General features: G+C 41.5%; 1 protein-coding gene and 1 pseudogene across 4 annotated transcripts in view; both read right to left on the minus strand.

The window, feature by feature from the left end:
• MAP2K5 (mitogen-activated protein kinase kinase 5) overlaps nucleotides 1–24215 on the minus strand; it is a 268685-nt gene that overhangs the window by 146490 nt on the left and 97980 nt on the right. For all 3 annotated transcript variants that reach the window (XM_081113392.1, XM_081113393.1, XM_081113391.1), the window contains exons 12-13: nucleotides 16046–16107; nucleotides 7290–7338 (exon numbers count right to left, since the gene is read on the minus strand). In XM_081113392.1, the coding sequence (XP_080969518.1) occupies nucleotides 7290–7338; nucleotides 16046–16107 (111 nt within the window). The remainder of the gene's footprint in view (nucleotides 1–7289; nucleotides 7339–16045; nucleotides 16108–24215) is intronic.
• LOC308527234 (PRELI domain-containing protein 1, mitochondrial-like) lies at nucleotides 21089–21641 on the minus strand (annotated as a pseudogene). The gene has a single exon. The product of its transcript is annotated as a PRELI domain-containing protein 1, mitochondrial-like (transcript).

Here is a 24215-nt window from a genome sequence, read left to right on the forward strand (position 1 = left end):
AAATTCACTCTTTCTAGATGTACAGACAAATGTGTACAGTTGTGTAACCATTACCAAAATCAAGATACAAAACATTTCCAACAACACCCCCTCCCCCGCAAAAAATTCCGTCATAGCTTATTGTCAACTGTTCTTCTACCCTTCAGCAATCACTGATGTATTCCATCCTTATAGTTTTGCCTTTTCTAGAATGTCAGTTAGGTGGAATGACACACCTAGGCAGGCCTCTACATCTGGCTTCTTCCACTCAGCACACAGTATTCCATGTTCCTCCATGTTGTGTGTATCAGCAGATGGTACCTATTACTGCTGAGTGTATTCTGTTGTATCATGCCGGAAGCCAGTTCCAGCATGTCAGCAGGGCTGAATCATCTGGAAATGGCTGAGGGCATTTCCCCAAACCTGAAAAGGATGCATAAAATGATTCCTTGCTGCCAGACAGCAGAGGGCATTTCAATCTACATGTTATCGCCTCCTACTGGCCAAATACCAATCAGCCATAGGCAGTATTTCCCCAATCTGACAATGGATTCTGTATACCTAACCCTACCCTTTGATGTGTATATTTACTTTGCCTCAGGACAAATTGTGTTAATAAATAGCAAGGGGTCCTGAGACAAGGACCTCTTGGTTTCATTAGCCAAACTCCTCTGGCCCCCAAATGCCTTTCAAAATTATGTTTCGTTTCTGGACTCTTGATTAATCTACACACAGCACCTTCTCCAGATTCCTGAACCCTTCTAGATGCTGGATCAAGACCACCGGCATTAGTATCAATCTATCACAGCTGGGTTGTTTCCAGTTTGGGGTATTATGAATAAAGCCACTAGAAGTGGGACTGGTAGATAATGTTGCAGGAAAAATGCCAAACTATTTTCCAAACTTGCAGTACCAATTTATATTACCATCAGCAATGTATGAGGGTTTCAGTTGCTCTGTAGTCTTGTCAGTACTTGATATTATCACCCCCCTGCCCGCCCCCACCCCCTACACACACTTATTTTTAGTGAGTCTCTCTTTTAACAGAAAAAAGTAGCAGGAAACATTTTTAAATTTTTTTAGTACACTGAACTACTGCTGAAAGTTTAAGCAACTCCGAGTCCTCTCTTTTTCTTAAAATCTGCAAACAATCCATCAGAACATTCTATTGACTCTGCAATTACAAAAACCCCCCAGAGTCTGACCACTTCTCCCATCTTCATGACTATCTCCCTGATCTGGCCTCTGTAATTCACCTGGATTACTGACTGCCACAGCTCCTAACAGCTGATTCTACCCCCACTCCTGTTCCTGGCTGCAGGCACACTGACCTCATTGCTGTTCCACGAATGTTCCAGGCTCATCTCACCTGGTGTCTTTTGCTCTGTCCCCCATATACCTACTTGAAGAACAACTCTGCTGCTGCAAACCTGTGCTCCAATCTCATTTTCTCTCTGAGCCTATCTGATGAACACTGCAACCTTTACTTGGTCTCCCCTAAGCTTGATCCACTTTTTCTTTCCTCCACATTACTAACCACCTTCTAACACACATTGTACTTACTTTTTCATTATGTTTATTGTTATGCACTGTTTCCTAACCCTGGCCCACCCCTTCTAGAAGACAACTTCTATGACTGTAGGAATCGTTTGTTTTATATATTGATGTATTCCAAGTACTCAGACAAGTGCTTGGCACATCCTAGGTATACAATAAATAGTTGCTGAATGAACTAACAATACTGGCCTTGGCGTTTAATGTAGCACCAACTGGGAAACCTGTGTGAGTCCAGGTTTTTAAAAGGTAAAGCCAGGGGTAGAAAATAAAATTTCAAACATTCATGTTGGAACTATAATACTCAGTTTCTCTAAACACACACATATTTTTGGTAGCATTTGCCTCTAGAATAATATAAAAACTTTTAATGTATAAATAATATTACCTGGCTGGGTAGCCCAGTTGGTTAAGAGTGTTGCCCTGATATGCCAAGATAGCGGGTTCAACTCCTAGTCAGGGCACATACAAGAAGCAACCAATGAATGCATACATAAGTGGAACAACAAATCTCTCTCTCAAACAAATAAATAAGAATTAAAAAATTATAAATGAAATTAACTAGGTTCATAAATACAAAGAAAGTCCCAGGACACCAACTGTCTAGGTTGTTTCTTTCTATAAACTTCTCCATCTGTGTAAGATTGCCTCAGCTTGATTGCCAATTTTATCTTCTTAATCTAAGTTCTATTCTCATTACCCTTCCATTTCTATTTTTTATCCTCAGGGAAAGACAGAGCAGTTACTGCCAAGGCATTCTCACATCTTCCAAAGAAATGGCATAGGTGTTAATCTTGTGTTTATGTTTGATGTGGGTAATGATGGCTATGACTGGAACTGTAGGTTTATTAATATGCAGGGCTCTCACCTCATTAGTGGCAATGTATGTTTTGAAGTTAAGCTGCAATGTTTGCTGTAATGTCAGATCTGGCCTAACAGACTTTCTCACTGTTCATTTTCTTTGTTTTTACCCAGTCAGTACATGCTATGTTTATAGGTCTCACACATATGCTTTTTTAATAAAGACAATTTTCTCACAGTAGTTAATCTTGGTGGAAGTTTCAAACATTTTTAGTAATTATGTCCTCATGTGATATATACATGTTTATCTTAGAGAAAAGATTTTCATAATTTTTGATCCAGTAACAGAGTATAATAAACTCTCTCCCTGGCTTGATTTGGGAGTGGGGGATGCTTATTAAATGGATAGTGATTAATTCATAGTTACTATATAATAAAAACCATACCTAATTATTTGATAGTTTATAAAGTACTTTCATATAAATTATCTCAACCAATTCTTAACAAGAACAAAATAAACACTAGTAAAACCTGACTGAATATAATATTAACCTGACTGAATATAATATTTGACGATCCATTATGAATGGCAACTGTTGTACCTCAATTTCTAAAAAACTTCCAGTTGATATGTCAAATAAACTAACGTGTACCAGATTAATAAGCCTCATGGAATGGGTGGTTTGTCACTGCTTGGTGCTCATATTTCATCCTATCTATAATCCTCATTGGATATGCACTATAGGAAAAATTTGATTTTAACAGCATGTTTGGAAGTCACTAATTATGTTTTATAAATCCCACAGTACAGAATAAGTAAATATATACATATATTTAACAGCTAAAAATACAGGAACACTGTATTCCATGGAAGACATTTAAATGTGAAAAATAGGCTGTTCTCTTTTCTCATTAGGTAACTCAATATATCTCCATTTCTTAATCTTTTAAAAATTGTGTTCATAAATACAAGATCCTGGTTTTTAGGAGCAGCATTTGGTAGGGAAGAAAATGGTGATCAGAGGAGAACACAGGTACTTAGCCCAAGACAAAGGACAAAAAGACTTAGAATACTCATTAGTAATAATCTTTCATCATTTTCTGCAGAAGGACACCTGTCTTTGATTTGACAATGTGACACATTCCATCTATAATTCCCCTCACCATTCATTTAGAGAAAGCAAAAATGAGTATATGTGCTTTTAAGTAGGTACAGCAATGGGCTTATACAGCAAAAGTGTATAAACAAGTACATTACCTATTTAATTGCCTTAACTGAACTTAAAAGCTCTGATCTTTAATTGCCTGATTGAACTGATCTAAAAAGCTACAATTTTTTAATCAAGAAGAAAACTAAATAGCTTTTTGGTAAATAAAAAGGCATCTTTAATCTTATTTTTATGGAATTCAAGTTATTAAATATGGACAAAACCTCTAAAATATTAACAACTACTTGATCTAGAGTGAATTTCTCATTACAATGCTTTACAAAAATCTTCAAGGACATCTGGCTTATTCCACTCTTCTATAAAAACACATGCTTTTAAATCCAGAAGGTAACAGTTTACATGAATATCTAGGAAACTGAAAAGCTAAATATACAAATATGTTTAATGAGGTATATTACCATAGCATATCCTATCTAATAATAGACAAACATGGTAATTAAGCGTACTTCCAACACGCTTCCCATTGGCTAATCAGGGAGATATGCAAATTAACTGCCAACAAGATGGTGACTGGCAGCCAGGCAGCTGAAGCGAACAGAAGACTTGCTTGCTCCCGTGATGGAGGAAGCCAAGGTTCCCCACCTGCTGCTGCCGGTCTCTGAGCTGCACTCCAAGAAACAATGTTGCAATTATAGAAGCTAAACAAACCCCAGAAACCTGCTTTCAGCCAGCCGGGCCGCAAAGCTGGAGCTGCAACAGTGTTTCAATTATAGAAGCCAAACAAACCCAGATACCTGCTTTCAGTAGCCGAGGTCTCAGAGCTGGAGCCGAGTGTCAGAGCTAAAGCCGGCTCTCAGTTCCAGTGACAGCCATAGAAGGTAAATAAATCCCAGAATAAAGGAAGAAAAGAAAAAAAGGAGAGGTTGGGAGCTTCAGTCACCCGCCAGCCTGAAACGGCCCTCAGCCCCTCACCCAGATTGGCCAGGCACCCCAGTGGGGACCCCCACCCTAAAGGGAGTGTGGCCAGCCTGAAAACAGCCATCAGCCCCTCATCCAGGCTGGCCAGGCACCCCAGTGGGGACCCCCACCCTGAAGGGGGTGTGACTAGCAGCAAACACCCATCAGCCCCTCACCCATGCTGGCCAGGCACCCAAGCGGGACCCCCACCCTGATCTGGGACACCCTTCAGGGCAAACCAGCTGGCCCTCACCCATGGACCAGGCCTCTATCCTATATAGTAAAAGGGTAATATGCAAACTGATCCTAACAGCAGAAAGACTGGGAATGACTGGTCACTATGACACCCACTGACCACCAGGGAGCAGATGCTCAATGCAGGAGCTGCCCCCTGGTGGTCAGTGCGCTCCCACATGGGGGAGCGCTGCTCAGCCACAAGCCAGGCTGATGGCTGCCAGTACAGCGGTGGTGGTGGGAGCCTCTCCTGCCTCCTCAGCAGCGCTAAGGATGTCCGACTGCAGCTTAGGTCTGCTCCCCGCTGGCAAGTGGACATCCCCCAAGGGCTGCTGGGCTGCCAGAGGGATGTCTGATTGCCATCTTAGGCCCAATCCCCCGGGGAGCGGGCCTAAGCCAGCAGGTGGTCATCCCCCGAGGGGTCCCAGACTGCGAGAGGGCACAGGCCGGGCTGAGGGACCCCTCTCCTCACCGAGTGCACAAATTTTTGTGCACCAGGCCTCTAGTTATTTCTATAATTGAGTACCCATAATTATTGGGGAATAACCGTTCATTTGCACTGAAGTTCTTTAGTCTGTCCATCTAGACAATGCAGATGTACATTCACTCACTGGTATTTATTTAAAACTAAAATCACTTGAGAGGATTTGTTGGCCCACTACCACTTCCCCCACTCAGCCCCTTGTGGATATCCTCTTCCCAGACCTAGTAGCATTTTCCAGTGGGTGACTCTCTGTAGGAACTCGGTTGGCCAGGATAGACTGAAAAGAGAAGTACAGGCTCAGGATTCCTTACTGAAACCTCTATTTTCTCAGTCAAACCATTAAGGCCCTCATATGCCACTGATCAAAGAACCTTGTCTTCGCCCACACTGCCTCCAGAGCTGGGAAGAAGGTCCTACCTGCCTCGGAGGCGCTCTCTCTGGTCAACAACACTTGCCCACAGTGATAACAGGGTAGTTGTACTGGAAATCTGACTAATACAAACTTTATTTTTAGATCCAGATATAAACCATTTGAAATATGTCTATCAAGATCCCATTTCAAATTATTTAATTTGAAAAAATTCAATTATTTCTCTTAAACAAAGAGTAAAACTAAAGCCAAAATAATTTAGATACAGAAAATACTAGAGGTATACCTATTTATCAATATCTATCTATTTCTGATTTTTAAAAGAAAAAGAATCGCAGAATAACTAAAGAGTATTTCCCTATCCACTATACTTTCTCACAGAAAGTTATGGCTAGTGAGAATTCACTGTAAGCCAGATTGTGCTGTATGTCCAGGGTATGGGATGGTCCTAAGGATCACTTTAATAATAACATTTGCATTTCCAGGGCAAGGTCCTTTTATTGAAAGCTTTGCTATTGAGAATTGATGACTTCCTTGAGTTCCTTTGCCAAATGAAGAGCAGATGTCCATAAAAATCAATAAAATGACAAGAACTGACCACTGTATTCATTCCTATTAAAATGGCTACATGGGTTGATGAGTGTGTGGAGGTTGGAATACTGGGAATAGAAGCAATGTAAGTCATACCATTTTTTTTTCATCTTGGTGGTGAAAAATGCTCCATCCCACTCACAGATGTGTTTACATGCTTATTCATACCCAGAAAGAGTAATACTAACTCTCCCTACATTTACATTTTGCACCAACTATACTTTATAAATACAATGGACTGGCTTTAAAGAAAAATTTGGGTTATGATTTCATTAACCAGCATAAATACCTTAAAGAACTGAATTGATATTTTATTTGCCAAAATCTACATATCCTCTTCAAAAGAGGAATCACCAGGATATGAAAACCACCATAATAGAACCCTTAGTGACAGATGTGGTACTACAATTAAAGATATCAGTTGTTTTGTCTCTCTCATAGTTTATACTTCTTCTTAAAAAAACTTTCCTTTAATCACATCTAATGTGTATGCTATTGCATTCCCCAAATGTGCATTAAACTATGCTGAGCAGATGTGGAAAATTAAACAATACTGTTAGTAACATTAGGCCCTGAAGTTGCTTTGTTATAGTCTGTTTCTCACTTAATAATTTGTTCCAAATAAATTCTGAGATTTTGGGAATATTAAAAAAATGCAAAGGGAGGTTCCTTTTGCAACATTAAACAGTTATCTGATTATTCTTCTCATGTGCTAAGTTAATAAACTAGGAAACTAATTTCTGATGCTTTTACCAATTCATTAAAGTTCCACTTTCAAGGTATGTGAAATAATCTCTTAAGGAACTATGTATGATGATATCTAAATGCTAATTTTTTTTAAAAAAGAGATGCAATTGTACAGAAATGAAGGTTTGCATGAACTAGAGTTAAGAAAGAAAAATAAGATCTTGTCATTTTCAAATACTATAAAATACCTTTTTACACGTTTGGTAAATCTTATTCACAAAAATACAATACCAAATTTATAATCTAAATCAGAGTAGCTGAGCGAGAAAAAAACCCCACATTTTTTTGACTATCAAATATATCAGCTTAAATATTACATCATTTATTCACTTTAAAACTCAAGGGATATGAGGAGCTCCCCACCCCACCTCAAATTGTCAAAGCTTGTAAGCTCAGTACATACCTCTGTGTAAAATCTTTAAACTCCACAAATAGGTAAGGCCTTTAACAACCTAAATTTAAGAAAGAGAAAACAGTACAATGATGATTTTTATAAGGACCTTTCACATTTAAACATATAATAATATGAACCATAATTCTTCCTTTAAAACTCTGTCAACCAATAAGCATCTCCCATTTGTGTGCCAGGCTGAGGATGCCAAATGTATAAGTGTTCACATTCCTTTTCATGAACTTTCAATGTTCTGAAGATAAGGTATGAGAAATGAAAGAATGAAGTGTATGTGCATAAAATGACCTGGAAGTACATTTATTAAGTTCTTACTGGAGAGGGATAGGAAAAAGGGACAAAGACCTTCATTTTTTTATTTTTCTATACTTCAGTGTGTAAAAATTTAAAAAAATCGTAACATTTATGACCAAAAAGGGACAATTTTAAAAATTAGCTAATGAAGGCAATGGGTAAAAAAAGTGATCACTTTTCCTGCTAGTAGTCAGGAAGGCTTTGCCTGGGCCTTGAGTAACTGAAAAAAAGAAAAGCAAGCCCTGGCCAGTTTTCTAAGTGGTTAGAGCATCAGCCCCAGGACTGAAGAGTCACAGGTTTAATTCCTGGTCAGGTTCACGCACCTCAGTTGCAGGTTCAATCCCTGGCCCCAGTCGGGGTGTGTGTGGAAGGCAACCTGTGGATGTGTGTCTCTCACATAGATGCTCCTTCTCTCTCTCTCTCTCTCTCTCTCTCTCTCTCTCTCTCTCTCTCTCTCTCTTTCTCTCTCTCTGCCCCCCACCCCCATCCTCCTCCCTCCCTTCCACACTCTCTCTAATGATCTATGGAAAAAATATCCTCGGGTGAGGATTAAGGACAATAAAAAATTTTAAAAAAAGAGAGAAGAAAGCATTCAGGCCAAGGTAAGACTATATAATCAAAGTATTGGGGCAGTGTACTCTGCAAAAATATCAAGGTCAGGAAAGACAAACATTGAGACACTGTTCTAGATTAAGAGAGCCATGACAACTAAGTGCAATGCATAACCCCAGCCTGGATGCTGAACCAGAAATTATTTTATTTTGTTCTATAAGGGCATTATTGGACAACTGGCAAAATCTGAACAAGACTGTTGATTAGATAATAATAATGTATCAATGCTAATTTCCTGATTTTGATCAGTCTACAGTAATAATCTAAGAGAATGTCCTTGTTCTTGGGAAATATACACCTGAAATAGTTAGGGGTAAAGGGCCATGATGTCCACAACTTGTTCTCAAATGTTTTAGGAAAAAATATGTCGTATTCCAGGTTTGTGGTTGGGAATCCATGTATGTGAAGGGTCAACTTAAGCTATACATAGATTTTTGTCTGCATTGTGGTTAGTACCCTTAAACCACTCTATAGACTTGGTGTTTAAGGGTAAACTGTGTGTGTGTGTACACACACACACACACACACACACACACACATATATAAACCAAAGGTGGTTAACTGTTAACAACTGTGAAATCTGAGTGAAGCATCTGTGGGAATTCTTTTCTGTAAGTTTAAAATAATTTCAAAATAATAAGTTTCCCAAAAATGTTTTAACTGATATTGGGGTAAGAAAGAACAAAGTAGCCCATCTGGCTGATGCAAGCCTAAGTGTAGAATCATGTAGTCAATACCGAAAAGGCAAGTCAAGGAAATAAAGTGAGAAGATACAAACATCTGAATTAGATTTGGATTTCAGAATTTGGTCTGAGTTAAGAATAATTAGTCAAATAAGATATGGAAAAAAATATATCTCTAAGACCCTACGTACATGGATTACAAGTGCTACCTTCTAGTGGGAAATTAAATCATTAAAAGCTTTAGAAATCTTTATATAGACATTGTTGTAAAAGGAGATGCACACATTTTTATTTCTACCCATTGCTCTGTATGCATATGAGTGTGAACTTGCCAATTTCAAGATTGACTATTCATAATTAGGTATCAGATATAATAAATGAGCACCTAATGACTCAAATTTACTAAAAAAATTTAAAAGTACCTGTCATTACAGGGAATTTTAGGTGGGTCAGAACTACAAGAATAAAAAAAGCTACCATTATGAGAAGTAACTGAATGAGTTACATTTCTTGAAAATGGTGACAAGAGGATTGGGGGCTAAATATGCAAGGGTTTTAGTTGATCAAGAAAGACTAAGAGTAATATTAAAAACAGAAATGCAAAGGGAGAAACTCAATTTCCAAATAGTAAAGATCTGGAAGAACATAAAATCTATATCAATTAATGCTGAGCAGAGGTTAACATATTTTAATTGTTCTCATGGAGTAGAATGTACTCCTGAAAGATTTGCTAACACAGTATAATCAATCCCACAATGTTTGTCTACTTTAAGAGAATAGAACGAATACATTTTTATAGAAAACTAGAGGCCCAGTGCACGAAATTTGTGCACTGTGGGGTGGGGTTACCGCAGCCCAGCCTGGCCCTCTCACAGTCTGGGAGCCCTCAGTGGATGTCCTACTGATGGCCACAGTCTGGCAGCAGAGGCTTGGAGCAGGCGTCCCATGTGTGTATGTGTGTGTGTGTGTGTGTGTGTGTGTGTGTCTGCTGGGGGCCTGCCCCCAGCCACACCATGGAGACTTGGAGCAGGAGTCCCTCTGTGTTGATCTCTCAGGCTCCTGGCCTCCACTGCATGTTGTACTCTCCTTTGAGCTATGGCCAGGATGGGGGTGCTGCTTGCAAGCTGGGCTTTCCTGCTCCCGGACTGCCATGGTGACCGGGGAGCAGGCCCAGCTGGGGGCTGCCCACAGGCTGGGCTTTCCCACTCCCAGGTCTCCATGGCAACCGGGGAGCAGGCCCAGCTTGAAGCTGCCCATACGCCGGGCTTGCTCTCCTGCTCCCGGATCCCCATGGCGACCGGGGAGCAGGCCCAGCTGGGGGCTGCCCGCAGGCCAGGCTTTCCTGCTCCCGTATCAGGCCCAGCTTGGGGCTGCCCACAGGCCAGGCTTGCTTTCCTGCTCCTGGATCACCATGGTGACTGGGGAGCAGGGAACGTTTGGGGCTGCCCGCAGGCCAGGCTTGCTTTCCTGCTCCCAGATCCTCATGGTGACTGGGGAGAAGGCCCAGCTGGGGGCTGCCCTCAGGCCGGGCTTGCTTTCCTGCTCCTGGATCAGGCACAGCTGGGGGCTGCCTACAGGCCACACTTTTCTACTTACCGATGGCCAGATCACCACAGCGACCCAGGGCCCAGCGGCACTTTCCTGCTCTCCAATAGTCATAGGGTCCCGGCTGGGGGCGGGGCTTAGCAGTGCAGGGCTTAGGCGGCACAGGGGTCCTGGCTGGGGGCTCAGGTGGCACACAGGGGTCCCGGCTGGGGGCGGAGCTTATGCCCCGCTGCCCGGGGCTGCACATGGGGCCTGGATGGCAGCTCGCGCTGTCCCGCCCTGCCTGTAGTATAGGATAGAGGCCTGGTGCACGGTTGGGGGCCTGCTGGTTTGCCCTGAAAGTGTCCCAGATCAGGGTGGAGGTCCCGCTTGGGTGCCTGGCCAGCCTGGATGACGGGCTGAAGGCTGTTTGCAGCTGGTCACACACCCTTCAGGGTGGGGGTCCCCACTGGGGTGCCTGGCCAGTCTGGGTGAGGGTCTGAGAGCCGTTTTCAGGCTGGAGGGCAACTTAAGCTCCCAGCCTCTCCTTTTTTTCTATTCTGGGATTTATTTACCTTCTATAGCTGTCACTGGAGCTGAGAGCCGGCTCCAGCTCTGAGGGCTGAAAGCAGGTTTCTGGGTCTGTTTGGCTTCTATAATTGAAACTCTGTTGCCATCACAGCAGCTCTAAGCTCTGAGGCCAAAGCTGGCTGAAAACAGGTCTCTGGAGCTTGTTTAGCTTCTATAATTACAACATAGTTGCTCAGAGTGCAGCTCAGAGGCCGGCAGCGGCAGGTCGGGAATGTTGGCTTCCTCTGTCACTGGAGCAAGCAAGCCTTCTGTTCGCTTCAGCTGCGTGGCTGCCGGCCGCCATCTTGGTTGGCAGTTAATTTGCATATCCTGCTGATTAGCCAATGGGAAGGGTGTTGGGGTTATGGTCAATTTGCATGTTTCTCTTTTATTAGATAGGATGATTTCTTCTGGGGTTTGGAATAAGTGGCATTACAATAGAACACACATTTTTCTGGACAGTAAAATAGTAAAAAAAGAAAATATCAAAATAGTAATAATGATAACTTTAGCATAAAGGGAGAAAACAGGACAATGTTTATAAAAAATAACATCTACACTAATAACAGACAGATAAATTGACCATACCTCCACAAGGCCCCAAGCCAATCAGGAGGGAATATGCAAATTCGCATGACAAAGATGGTGGCAGCCACGGAGCCAGCTGGAGTGGGCGGGAGGCTTGGGTCACCCCGGTGACAGAGGAAGCCAAGCTTCCCACCTGTCTGGGCTGGCTCCCAAAGGAGGGGCCTGTGGGCAGCGGCCACGGAACAGGCCAGAGCACACGGGAGGCTTGGGTCACCCCCGGCGACAGAGGAAGCTTGGCTTCTTCCATCGCCGGGGGTGACCCAAGCTTCTTGCCCGCCCTGGTATCTGCTGAAGGAGGGGCCTGTGGGCGGTGGCCATGGAGCCCTGAGTGTGCAGGAGGCTTGGGTCGCCCAGGCCGGCCGCTGAGCGAGGGGCCTGCAAATGGCCCTCAGCCCCTCACCCAGGCTGGCACGCCCCCATGGGGTGAGGGTCCGCTGCGGGGTGTGGTCAGCCTGAAAACGGCCCTCAGCCCCTCACCCAGGCTGGCCACACCCCCCAGCGGGGACCCTCACCCCATGGGGGCGTGGCTGGCCTGCAAACTGCCCCAGCCACTCTCCCAGGCCGGCACCATCCCCAGTGGGGACCCCCACCTCAATGGGGGCGTGGCTGGCCTGCAAACCACCACAGGCCCCTTGTCTAGGCCGCCCCACCCCCCAAGGGAACCTCTACCCTGATCCAGAACACCATTCAGGGCAAACCAGCCAGCCCCTACCCATGCACCAGGCCTCTATCTATACTAATAAAAGGGTAATATGCTAATTAGACTGGGAGACCTTTCAGGAGACCTTCCTGACGTTCTTCTGGACAAAGTCATGGTGGCAGGGCTGAGGTAGAGGCAGTTAGGGGCTAAGAGGGGAGGGCAGTTGTGGGTGATCAGGCCAGGATAGGACAGTAGTTGTGGGTGATCAGGCTGGTGGGGGGGTCCGGTGGGGGTGATTAGGCCAGCGGGGGGGGGGGGGCAGTTGGGGATGAGCAGGCCAGCAGTTGGGGGCGAGCAGTCTGGCAGGGAGGGCAGGTGGGGGTGAGTAGGCCGGCAGGGGGAGCTTGGGGGTGAGCAGGCTGGCAAGGGGGGCAGTTGGGGGTGATCAGGCTAGCAGGGGGGGCAGTTGAGGGTGAGCAGACCAGTGGGGGGGGGCAGTTGGGGGCGAGCAGGCTGGCAGGCAGAGTGGTTAGGGGTAATCAGGCAGGCAGGCAGGTGAGCAGTTGGGAGCCAGCAGCCTGGATTGTGAGAGGGATGTCTGACTCACAAGAGGGATGTCCCACAGGGATCAGGCCTAAACCAGCAGTTGGACATCCCCCAAGGGGTTCCAGATTGGAGAGGGTGCAGGCCGGGCTGAGGGACACCCGCCCCACCCCCCTGCACGAATTTCGTGCACTGGACCACTAGTCAATAATAAAAACAATTTTCTTTTTGAGCAGTAGGACAAGATCATCTTATTTAGCAAGGAAGTATTCATCTTCTGAGTTCTGGAAGTAGGGTTAAACTTCTCAATTCCAAGCTTAGTTACATATTATAAAAATCTTTCCATTAAAGCCAGCTCAGCAATAAAAATTGGTCTCACAGAAAAGGAATAATCAGAAAACACACAAGGAGAAGGCAATCTATCATATTCAGACTATCAGGCAGAAAAAAAGTAAATCCTGATTTTATGATATTGCTAAAATTATAAATTTTGTTAGAGATTAAAAAAACTGTTATTTTTCCAACTTTGTCAAAATAGGCTACATTTTCCTTTATAAGCATATAAGAATCAAGGTAGGGAGCTGGAAATCTGTCGACCGAAAATCTAAAGGGTATTATTGGTATTCAGTAGGCAGGCTTTCATAACAATGACTTGACAAAACCTTGACACTGAAAGTACTTATATCTGCTGTCAATCACTCACTCCTTGACATGTCAAGTGCACATCCTTTCAGGGACAACTTCAATCAACATTAGCACTCAGAATAGAGTACACAATGTCACTGCTTCAGAAATGAGAGGAAAATAAAATGTGGTAGATGGAAGGGAAAGACAGAAAGGCATTCCTGTTTATAGGAGACCAGATTCAAATGGAAAGTAGATAAAAATCACGAAACAAGCTGGAAGGCTGGATTCAGCCAGTTTATGTGGATTTCTTTCCTTGAGAAAAATATTCTCTTGCTATATACCCTACAGAGAAAATTTGAACAACATATCATAAAGGCTGACAGGGGTCCATCCTGTAATGAACCTTGGGTCTTTGGGAAATAAAGTTAATTTGTGGAGGGAGAAATGCCTAGATATGGTTCTAAGACATGAAGAGAATATAAATCTGTATGTGTTATTCCATTATTCTCTCATTCATACTTCTCTTTTTCTTTTAAACCTTTGTTTTCTCTTTTACTCCTTCCTCTTCTTTTTTCTCATTATCTTACAAAAGTAGAGTGAAAGAACATGGGGCCTGAAGTCAAATAGCCCTCAGGGCAAATTATTACTGACTAGTTATATAACTCTGGGCAAGTTGTTTAACTTTTCTAAACCTCATCTTATACTAGTACATGCATAAAATATGTACAATAATCTACACTTTACAGAGTTGCTATAAGACTGGATGATAATAGTTGTATATAAACCATTTACCCATAATGAAGTATTCACTATGCACCTATTTTCCTCCTCTCTCCTGATTCTGTTGATTCTGACTTCAAAAGAGCACCCATGTGCTCTTGCCCTCACAGAGAGGACTAAAGGGAATGATGCTGAAGCTGTCTTCAGAACACTAGAGGAGAATCAAGGATACCAGGAACCCAGTCAGGCCATGAGAATAAGTACTTTACAAACCATGGCCTACAGCCCATTGATTTGCTAGTCTTATTCTGATTGGTAGAACCCTTCCATTGGTGCTTGGCAGTGGCAACAAAGGATTATCCTAGTTTGTAGCCTACTCATTACATTAAGAAATATACTTGGAGGCATTATGCAAGTTTAGGTACCAGCAGAGTCTATAAAAAGTGGCAGATGGAGAGCAAAACTATCAAAAGCATTTTTTTCTACTCTGGCCACAGCAGTTTTCAGTACTATGACCTGATGAGCCATAAAAGTTGGAGAAATTGGAAACATTCTAGAAAAAAACAAAACTTCTAATTATTAAAACTATAAGGGCAAATGTAAACAATGCTTTGGGCTAGCACTTATTTTAAATGCCTTTCTCTAAAATAATTTTTTTCATATTTCCATTATTCAATAGGTAAGCCCTGTATTGGAAACTGGATTATTATTATTTTTTTCTGACTCTATTCCCTTTACAGGTTTCCCACTCCAGTAGAACTGAAAGGACTGTAGCCTTGTGTGGCTGCCCTACACAAGAGGGAGGTAAGGTTTATGAAGTCCAGGAAGAACATGCTTCTCTACTGAAGGAGGCAGATTTCTATTTTATCCAAGTTCAATAGATAATTGAGTACATAGAACTCATATACGTATTTTTTCATTTTCTATTGGTATCCTTGCCTTTTTTCGCCCTTTATTATACGTGTTATTAAACTTTAGAGCCAAGAACTGCCAAAAGCCACAAAGAATTCATTCCCCCCTGAGATTAAAAAAGGAAATGAAACATTTTTATTTTCATCTAAAATAGTGAATTAAGTACTCAAATTTTATACTGAACTAATTTACCTCAACATGTAGATTAGAAGCTACTTAACAGCAATAGCATCAGAAAAGAAAGTTATCATCCTGGGCAGTTCACACTAATAATTAGAAAGAAAAAAGGAAAGCTGTGAATTACAATGAACTAAAACTAAATAAGCGTCCATGCTGGATTAAAGGATTTGCATTGTCAGTCTGATGTATAATGAATGTGAAAATCAGCCATTTAATTAAATGGTACATGGTAAAATCACTTTGTTCTGCATTAAACTGCTTAGGTTATCAGAGTGCCTTTAGTTTAGCAATTGTTCACTATTACACTACCCCATGACTTCTCTTAGACACTGTTTAACCTACATTATTCCAAATGTGAAATATGGGGCTTATATAGCTACTTAATTTAACTGATATATTTCATCAGTTTATTAGTGAATACAGAAAAACTACTTTTAATCACAAAGGGAATAAAAATTAACATCCAAGAACAAAAATTTTTAAGAACGAAGTAGTATTTTCTTATAGACTGTTTTATTTTAATAATTTAGACTTTAAAAGTATTTTCTAATGTGCTTATAATTATAAAATGCCCAACAACCAGCTTTCTTTTTGAAGAACATGGTCAATAAGAGCACTTAGGTCCCTGCAAACACATGAAACCAGAACAGATCAGAGTGCCTACAAGCCTGATAGGTGTTATGTGACTATATAGTTACTGTGGGTTGGTCTATGGAAAGAAGAAAGCACAAATATGACAATTAAAAGTTAAGATGGCCCTGGCTGTCAACAGGGATTGAGAAGAGGATACAAGGAGAGTAAGGCTCGACTAGAGACAAAATCACCCAGATTTCATAAGGTTGAAGCCATATACTCACCGCCACGGCAATCCTCCCAAGGACATGCTCTGGAATTTTTCTATATACATCCAAAGATCCCCCTGCAGAGAAAAACATGTGTTACTACCAATAAAACTACTAGAACAGAGAACTGGGTCTCTCCTCTGTGCATCCATTCTGAGAAATTTTTTGCTCATATCATGCATTAAATGTCTGGGGTAAAACTTGTTTTTGTCCAATTTTGTTTATAACAGAATTACACTTCCAGATGAAGCATCACTAGATATTTCCATTTTTTTCTAAGTGAATAATCACATACATACAAATATTGAAGAAAACTAATCAAGGGTAGGCTGAGAATCTGTACTTTATGTAAACTTAAATACATACACAAAACTGAAGATCAATAGGATAATTTAAGTATCAACCTTGTGTAGCAGATTTTCTCAAATGTAAACCAGGACCCTATTTTAAAATTTTCACATTAACCAAACAGAAGTTGGCGAATATAAGGTCCAAAAGACACACAAAAACTAGTAAAATAAAATACTAATGTTAACATCTATCTAAATAAATGTTATCCTTCAAATCAGGTTCCAAGACAAGCAATCAACTATTCCAAAGATACTATCTTAGTGCAAAATGGGCTTTGTGAGGTTTTAAAAAATATTTCTCTTTGATAATACTCTGAAAACTAATATAATGGATAAAAAAGAAAAACTAATCTATGTCATAATGTTTTCCATTAAAATGGTATTCACTAGTTACCCACTCCCCGACCCCCTTTACCAGATCAGCTTTTGGCAGTTTCTACAAATCAAAACCTCTAGATTGTGAACATAATAAAGGCAAAGGCCATGCTGTTTGCTTGTTTTAAATTTTCATCAATCTAGAAGTCAGCAAAAACTAGCAAATAGTAGATATTCAATAAATATGTCAGATGAATAAATAAAAATCACCATGAATTTCTACAGATAGGTATAGTTACTCTCAAAGCAGTTTCAAAAAAAGAGACTACAAACCATTTGCAACACCAATAACATCACTGAAACAACTGCATAACTTTCCTAGGTAACTACTGTAAAGAAACCAATATTCACTTAGAAGTATAAATTAGGGTACGCATGTTAATTTCAGGAAGCTATGCAAAGAACCACTACTTTACTCATATTAATACTACTAGAGGCCCGGCGCACAAAAATTTGTGCACTCAGCGGGGGAGGGGGGGACCCTCAGCCTGGCCTGTGCCCTCTCGCAGTCTGGGAACCGTCGGGGGATGACCACCTGCTGGCTTAGGCCTGCTCCCCGAGGTATTGGGCCTAAGCTGGCAATCAGACATCCCTCTGGCGGCTTGGCAGCCCTTGAGGATGTCCACTTGCCAGCGGGGAGCAGACCTAAGCCGCAGTCGGACATCCTTAGCGCTGCTGAGGAGGCAGGAGAGGCTCCCACCACCACCGCTGTACTGGCAGCCATCAGCCTGGCTTGTGGCTGAGCAGAGCTCCCCCTGTGGGGTTGCACTGACCATCAGGGGGCAGCTCCTGCATTGAGCATCTGCTCCCTGGTGGTCAGTGTGTGTCATAGTGACCAGTCATTCCCAGACGTTCTGCTGTTAGGGTCAGTTTGCATATTACCCTTTTACTATATAGGATAGAGGCCTGATGCAAGGGTGGGGGCCAGCTGGTTTGCCCTGAAGGGTGTCTCGGATCAGGGTGGGGGTCCCGCTTGGGTGCCTGGCCAGCCTGGGTGAGGGGCTGAGGGCTATTTGCAGCTAGTCACACCCCCTTCAGGGTGGGGGTCCCCACTGGGGTGCCTGGCCAGCCTGGATGAGGGGCTGATGGCTGTTTTCAGGCTGGCCACACTCCCTTTAGGGTGGGGGTTCCCACTGTGGTGCCTGGCCAGTCTGGGTGAGGGGCTGAGGGCTGTTTTCAGGCTGGCTGGCAACTGAAGCTCCCAGCCTCTCCTTTTTTTTCTTTTTTTTAAATTCTGGGATTTATTTACCTTCTATAACTGATACTTTATTGCTGTCACTGGAGCTGAGAGCCAGCTCCAGCTCTGAGGCCACGGCCTACTGAAAGCAGGTATCTGGGGTTTGTTTAGCTTCTATAATGGAAACTTTGTTGCTTTTGGAGCTTAGAGCCAGGCCGCAGCAGGCAGGGAACCTTGGCTTCCTCCATCACTGGAGCAAGCAAGCCTACTGCTCGCTTCAGCTGTGTGGTGGCCGGCCGCCATCTGGTTGGCGGTTAATTTGCATATCACCCTGATTAGCCAATGGGAAGCATAGCGAAGGTACGGTCAATTACCCTTTTTGTCTTTTATTAGATAGGATGACTACATGAGAACTGTTTTAACAATATGCAATAGCCTTCCTTTGGGTCAAGTTTGTACAGCCTTTCAGTTCTACAATGGAATTATCCAGGATATTTGAGAAATAATTTGTTTCTATTAGAGGCTAAAAATTAATATATAATACTTTACTACCAGATGATTTAAAAATATACTTCACAAGGGATCAGCATGAAACATGTTATTGTTTTGAAATGCAGTTAAGTCTATTTTACAAAGAGAAAATTTGTATATGTCAAGGTTCTCTAGAGCTAAACATCAGAGGACAAAAAAACTTTTCTGGTAAAAAATATATATAAATAAAGCTATTGGTTTTATATTTATCCCGTTTAAAGCAGGAAAATGATCACTTCTTTAGATAATTTTGCCTTGTAGTTTCCAGATTCCGACATGAAGCTGGAAGTGACTAAATGAATCCTGGAGTGACTAAAACTTATATTTTGGTTCTGGGTACTACTGGGAAGATAATGAGAAGACACACTTCTGCAATGAGCTGAACCATCTTTACTTACTAAAATAGCATTTATATTATAGATGCAATAAAAGTGAAAGTATTCTAGAAAAAGTATTTTATGTTCTGATTGATCTTTCAGATGAATGAAACTGCAAGGATGAACAGTCTCAAGAAGATCAAGCTTCACGTGCTGGTATTTGGAATCTGATAAATGCAACTTATTGCGCCAATCCCTTATGAAGGGAACAGCTTGAGTCGCTCAAAACTGGGAGGTGCAAATCACTCCCATATACTAGGTAAGAAGTCTTAAGAGGAGATTTATTTTTATGTAGGACATAAATCAGGGCTTAATTAGCTAAGTAGACAATATTTAACAAGTTGAATCAAAAAGTTAAAGATTATGTTACTACCATTATCAGTAGAACAAGCCAAAAGAGAAGCCTATTTTGAGGTAGTTCACTGGGTTTTGTAAATATCCATTTAATCTTGGTTATAGTCCCCTCTCCTTAGCTATCATATAGGTAAATATTTCCATAGCTGGCTTTGTGTCATCACAGGTTCATCTTGTTCTAGACATACTCATTAGAGATAACTGTCAGAGGCAAAAAAAAAAAAAAAGAAAAGAAAAAGTGGTAGATCCACAGAATCAAGAGTTCCTATTAAACCTGATGAGTTCTCTTTGCGCAGTTAAGTAATTCTTATTAGGCTAAAATAGCAGATGATTTTCCTTTTAATTTTTACTCAGTTTTACTGTAATTTGTATCCTATAGGCCTATCCCCAAAAGGCAATTTTTAGATTCATCAAATCATCAGACATTAAGTTGGTGGGACATTAAAGATCAGTGCAATGACTTTATTTGACAGGTGGGGGAAATTGAGTTCCGGAGAAGTGAGTATTCTATTCATGGCCATGAGTCAGTTGAAGGCAGAGCTCAGGAAAGCTCTGAGCCTTTGAACTCCCAGAACGGCAAAGGTCTAAAACAGGGGTGGGCAAACTTTTTGACTCGAGGGCCACAATGGGTTCTTAAACTGGACCGGAGGGCCGGAACAAAAGCATGGATGGAGTGTTTGTGTGAACTAATATAAACTCAAAGTAAACATCATTACATAAAAGGGTACGGTCTTTTTTTTCAATAGTTTTATTCATTTCAAACGGGCCAGATTCGGCCCGCGGGCTGTAGTTTGCCCACGTCTGGTCTAAAATGTTTCCCTATAACATCACATAGCTTGCGAATCACATGTTCACTTTTTACAGTTTAAAAATATTTCACTACAATGTGATATGATTATGACATATACTCAAAGAGAGAGAGAGAGTTTAATCTTAGCTGAGATGTTGGTATTCTAGACATTCAGAAACTCACTTATCTTAGAACAGCTGGTTTGAACTATTTGCTCATGATTCCAAGGTCACTGGTTTGCTACCTGCGACCTGTCAATTCCCAGTGTTCCTTGACCTCAGATCATCCCTACCCATCGTTTCATTGAATGCCACTATCCACCACAGGAACCAGGAGGAAGGGAGCTAACAGATTAGCAAAAAACTAATCTCAGTTGCCAAACTACTACATGTTTCTTTTGATGAATTAGGGCTACTGTCTTCATGTAACTAGGCCAAAAAGACTCCTGGGATAAGGTCTGTGCTGATCCTAATACAGGGTCTAAAATAGAAAGTAGTGTCTTGCATGTAAGATAAACACAAAATGTAGTAAATGAACAAGAAGCAACCTTACTACCATACTCCCCCCAACATTTTCCCTAAAAAGACCATAATTATTATTAATACTAACAAAACTGAAATCTAGACCATTAAGCAAACATTTCAGAAGATGCTCTCTTAGTGTCTGCTAATTGAGAAAGTAAAAAGCCCCTTTTTTCTTTGCAACATGTTTTTCGGAAAACAATTTATTCCCATGATGGTAATCCAAATACATGAGCAGATATTCTGAGATGCATTTGGGTGTTTCTTAGTGGATTTAGTTTTGACTTATTGAGAAGGCATGTCATATCACTCCCCTGGAAGACACCACTTGTGACTGTCTTTTTTCCACCTGACTTGGAGCTTGCCTAGTACAAAAAGCCTTTTCCTTAGGGCCATTTGTTGAAAACAATAAGAATCAATTGATTACCTTTGTAACTGACTGAGGTGGTGGATAATAGTTGAGGTAAACAACAAGCTAACCAAAAATATTAAAAGGAAAAGCTGGGGAATGAGATATTCATAGAGGCTTTGAAAAGCTCTAGATATTCTTGGGAATATAGGACATGCACATGCATAAGACTATTCAAAGATGGGGAACAAATGGAGCTATACAATTGTAACATTTTTGTACAATATTAAAAAGGCCAAGATGTATTTCAAAACCCTTCATTGACTTGGTTACATTGCTTTTGAACCCGGGAGACCAAATTCCTGCACAGCTCTGGAGACTCCAAATAAGCTAGAGGAGACCCAAGCTTCCTGATGGGTTTCGGTCTAGCTGCTGTTATTAGAGTTCACACAATAAACACATCATTCTTCCATCACCATCAGCCAGGCATGGTTGATGTTCCCGGTGAAGGCGGTCACCATCTGGTTCTGTGGGCCCACAGTAGAACCCACCAGGATGTACACTGAGTGAGCAACACTGGCAGGAAATAGTTGCTCGGCTTAGCGGAGCATCCTGTTGGTCTTGGTCAGGAGAGCGCCAGGACAGGAGCTTCTGATCAGGGGTCACCTCCAGCGCACTATGTCTTCCATCAAGATATGTTTGCTATAAGGATTCAAGCACTAAAGGCAGCAAACACTTGGTCCCATGAAGTCTGGAGAACAATCTGCCCCAGGAAATACTTCACCATTGTCCTGACCAGGCTGGGATCAGCATCCTTGCAGCATCAGGGATGCAGAGCCTGGAGGGCACATGGAAGCCAGGCTGGGAATCAGCGCCCACCCTCCAGGCACCACCTCAGTTACCACCCCGCTGCCCCCACCAGCTGCCTCTGCTCATGACTTCCAACGCAGACTCCTATGTGCAGTTTTTGAAACCTCACTAGGCCCTGTATCAGGCTCAATATGTACTCCTTTGTTCTGCTTAAGTATGTAGGACAATGGCCCTCAGAGCACGTCAGTGACCTTCAGGCATATACCCAGCTTTTAGCATTTCTGACTCCGCAGGAGTGTGGTGGGAAGGGGATGAGGTTGTCTTTTAGCTGTAGCACAAGAGGAGTATATACTGGCCCACTGCTCTGCACAGGCTATTGGGGGGACCTGTTGCTGGCCATGAACTGATACCCACTATTGAAGCTGATCTCTCTCTCTCTCTCTCTCTCTCTCTCTCTCTCTCTCTCTCTCTCTAATGTGAGCAAAGCATTGTTCAATCCAGTGTTGGGACTTCTCCTGGAAATAGGCAACACATGCCACTTGACCACAAAAACTACTCACAAAAGAAACCCCAGGACCAGATAGTTTCACTGGTGAATTCTACCAAATGTTTAACAAAGAATTAACATCAATCCTTCACAAAGTCTTTCAAAAAGCAGAAGATGAGGGAACACTTTCCAACTCATTCTTTGAATACAGTATTATCTTGATACCAAAACCAGACAAAGACATTCCAAAAAAAGAAAAAATCACAGACCAATATCTCTTAATAATACAGATGTAAAAATCCTCAACAATATACTAGCAAACTGAATCTAGCAACATATAAAAAGGATTATACAGCATAACTATAAAATTATCAGAGGAATGCAAGATTGGTTGAACATACAAAAATCAATTAATATAATACATATAATTATGGAATAGAGGACAAAAAACACATTCATTTCAATAGACACAGAAAAGACATTTGACAAAATCTAACACCCATTCATGATAAAAAAATACTCAACAAAGTTGGAAGATAAGCGGACTTCCACAGCCTGATAAAGGACATCTACCAAAAACCCACATCATACTTAATGGCTTAAATGAAAGCATGAAAGTTTTCCCTCTAAGATAAGGAGCAAAAGAAGGATGTCTGTTCTTACCACTTCTATCATTCAACATTGGACTGAAGATTCTAACCAGGGTAATTTAAAAAAGGAAAAGGCATCCAGATTGGAAAGGGAGAAGTGAAACTACTTCTATTTACATGATCTTCTACATAGAAAACTCTAAGGAATCCTCAAAAAGCTCTTAGAAGTTAAAAACAAGTTTAGCAAGGTAAGAGGACACAAGATCAATATAAAAAAATCATTTCTACTTCTATAACCTAGCAATAAACCATTCAAAAACAAAATTAAAAGAATTCAACTTATAATAGCATCAAAGCATAAAATATTCAAAATTAATTTAACAAAAGAACTGCAAAACTTGAATACTCAATTTCAAAATTTACCCAAAGTTACAATAATCTAAAGCAGCAATCTCCAACTGGCGTGCTGGAAGAATTTTTAAAACATGCAATACCTGACTAGTCAGGGGCACTAACCTCTTTTCCCTCAGACAGTCAAATAAAAAATGACAACAACCTTTTCTTCCTAGACTTTCAAATAAAAAAAATTGTAACGATAGCTGTCCCTTGTGAATGAATCAAAATTATACCCATTTTTTTGTCAGATGGGCAAAAAATATACTATGATCCAAAAGTAGAAACATTCAAATGCCCATCAACAAATGAATGAGTAAAAAAACTTTCAGTCATAAAAAGGAATGAATGCAGTCATGCATCGCTTAATGATGGGGCATGTTCTGAGAAATGCATGGTTAGGCGATTTCATCCTTGTGTGAACATCAGAGTACACTGACACAAACCTAGACATTACAGCCCACTACACACTTAGGCTATATGGAATGGTCTATTGCTCCTAACTACAAACCTATACAGCATGTTACTGTGCTGAATACCGTAGGCAACTGTAACACAATGAAAAGTAAATGAGTATCTAAGCATAGAAATGGTACAGTAAGGTATAAAAGATAAAAAATGGCACAGTTGTACAGGGCACTTATTATAAATGGAGTTTGCAGAACTGGAAGTTCTATGGGTGAGTCAGTGAGTAAGTGGTGAGCAAATGTGAAGGCCTAGGACATTACTGTACAATACTGTAGAATTTATAAACACTGTCCCACAAGGCCCCCCCCTCACTTTCCAAGAGGGCCAAAAATAGAACATCAAATCTGTCAATGCTGCTCCATGTACAGAGATGTGGACTAGATAGGTTAGAAATACTGAGGCGAGGCCAGTGTGGCTTAGTGACTGAATGTCGTCCCATGCACCAAGAGGTCACTGGTCAATTCCAGGTCAGGACACATGCCTGGTTTGTGGCTCTATCCCCAGTAGGGAATATGCAGGAGGCAGCTGATTTATGTTTCTCACTCATCAAATTTCTCTCTCCCTTCTTCGTTTTCCTTCCTCTCTAAAAAACATATTTAAAAAAATACCAAAG

This window comes from Myotis nattereri (genome assembly GCF_964212035.1).
Source record: "Myotis nattereri genome assembly, chromosome: 1".
Classification (NCBI taxonomy): Eukaryota; Metazoa; Chordata; class Mammalia; order Chiroptera; family Vespertilionidae; genus Myotis; species Myotis nattereri.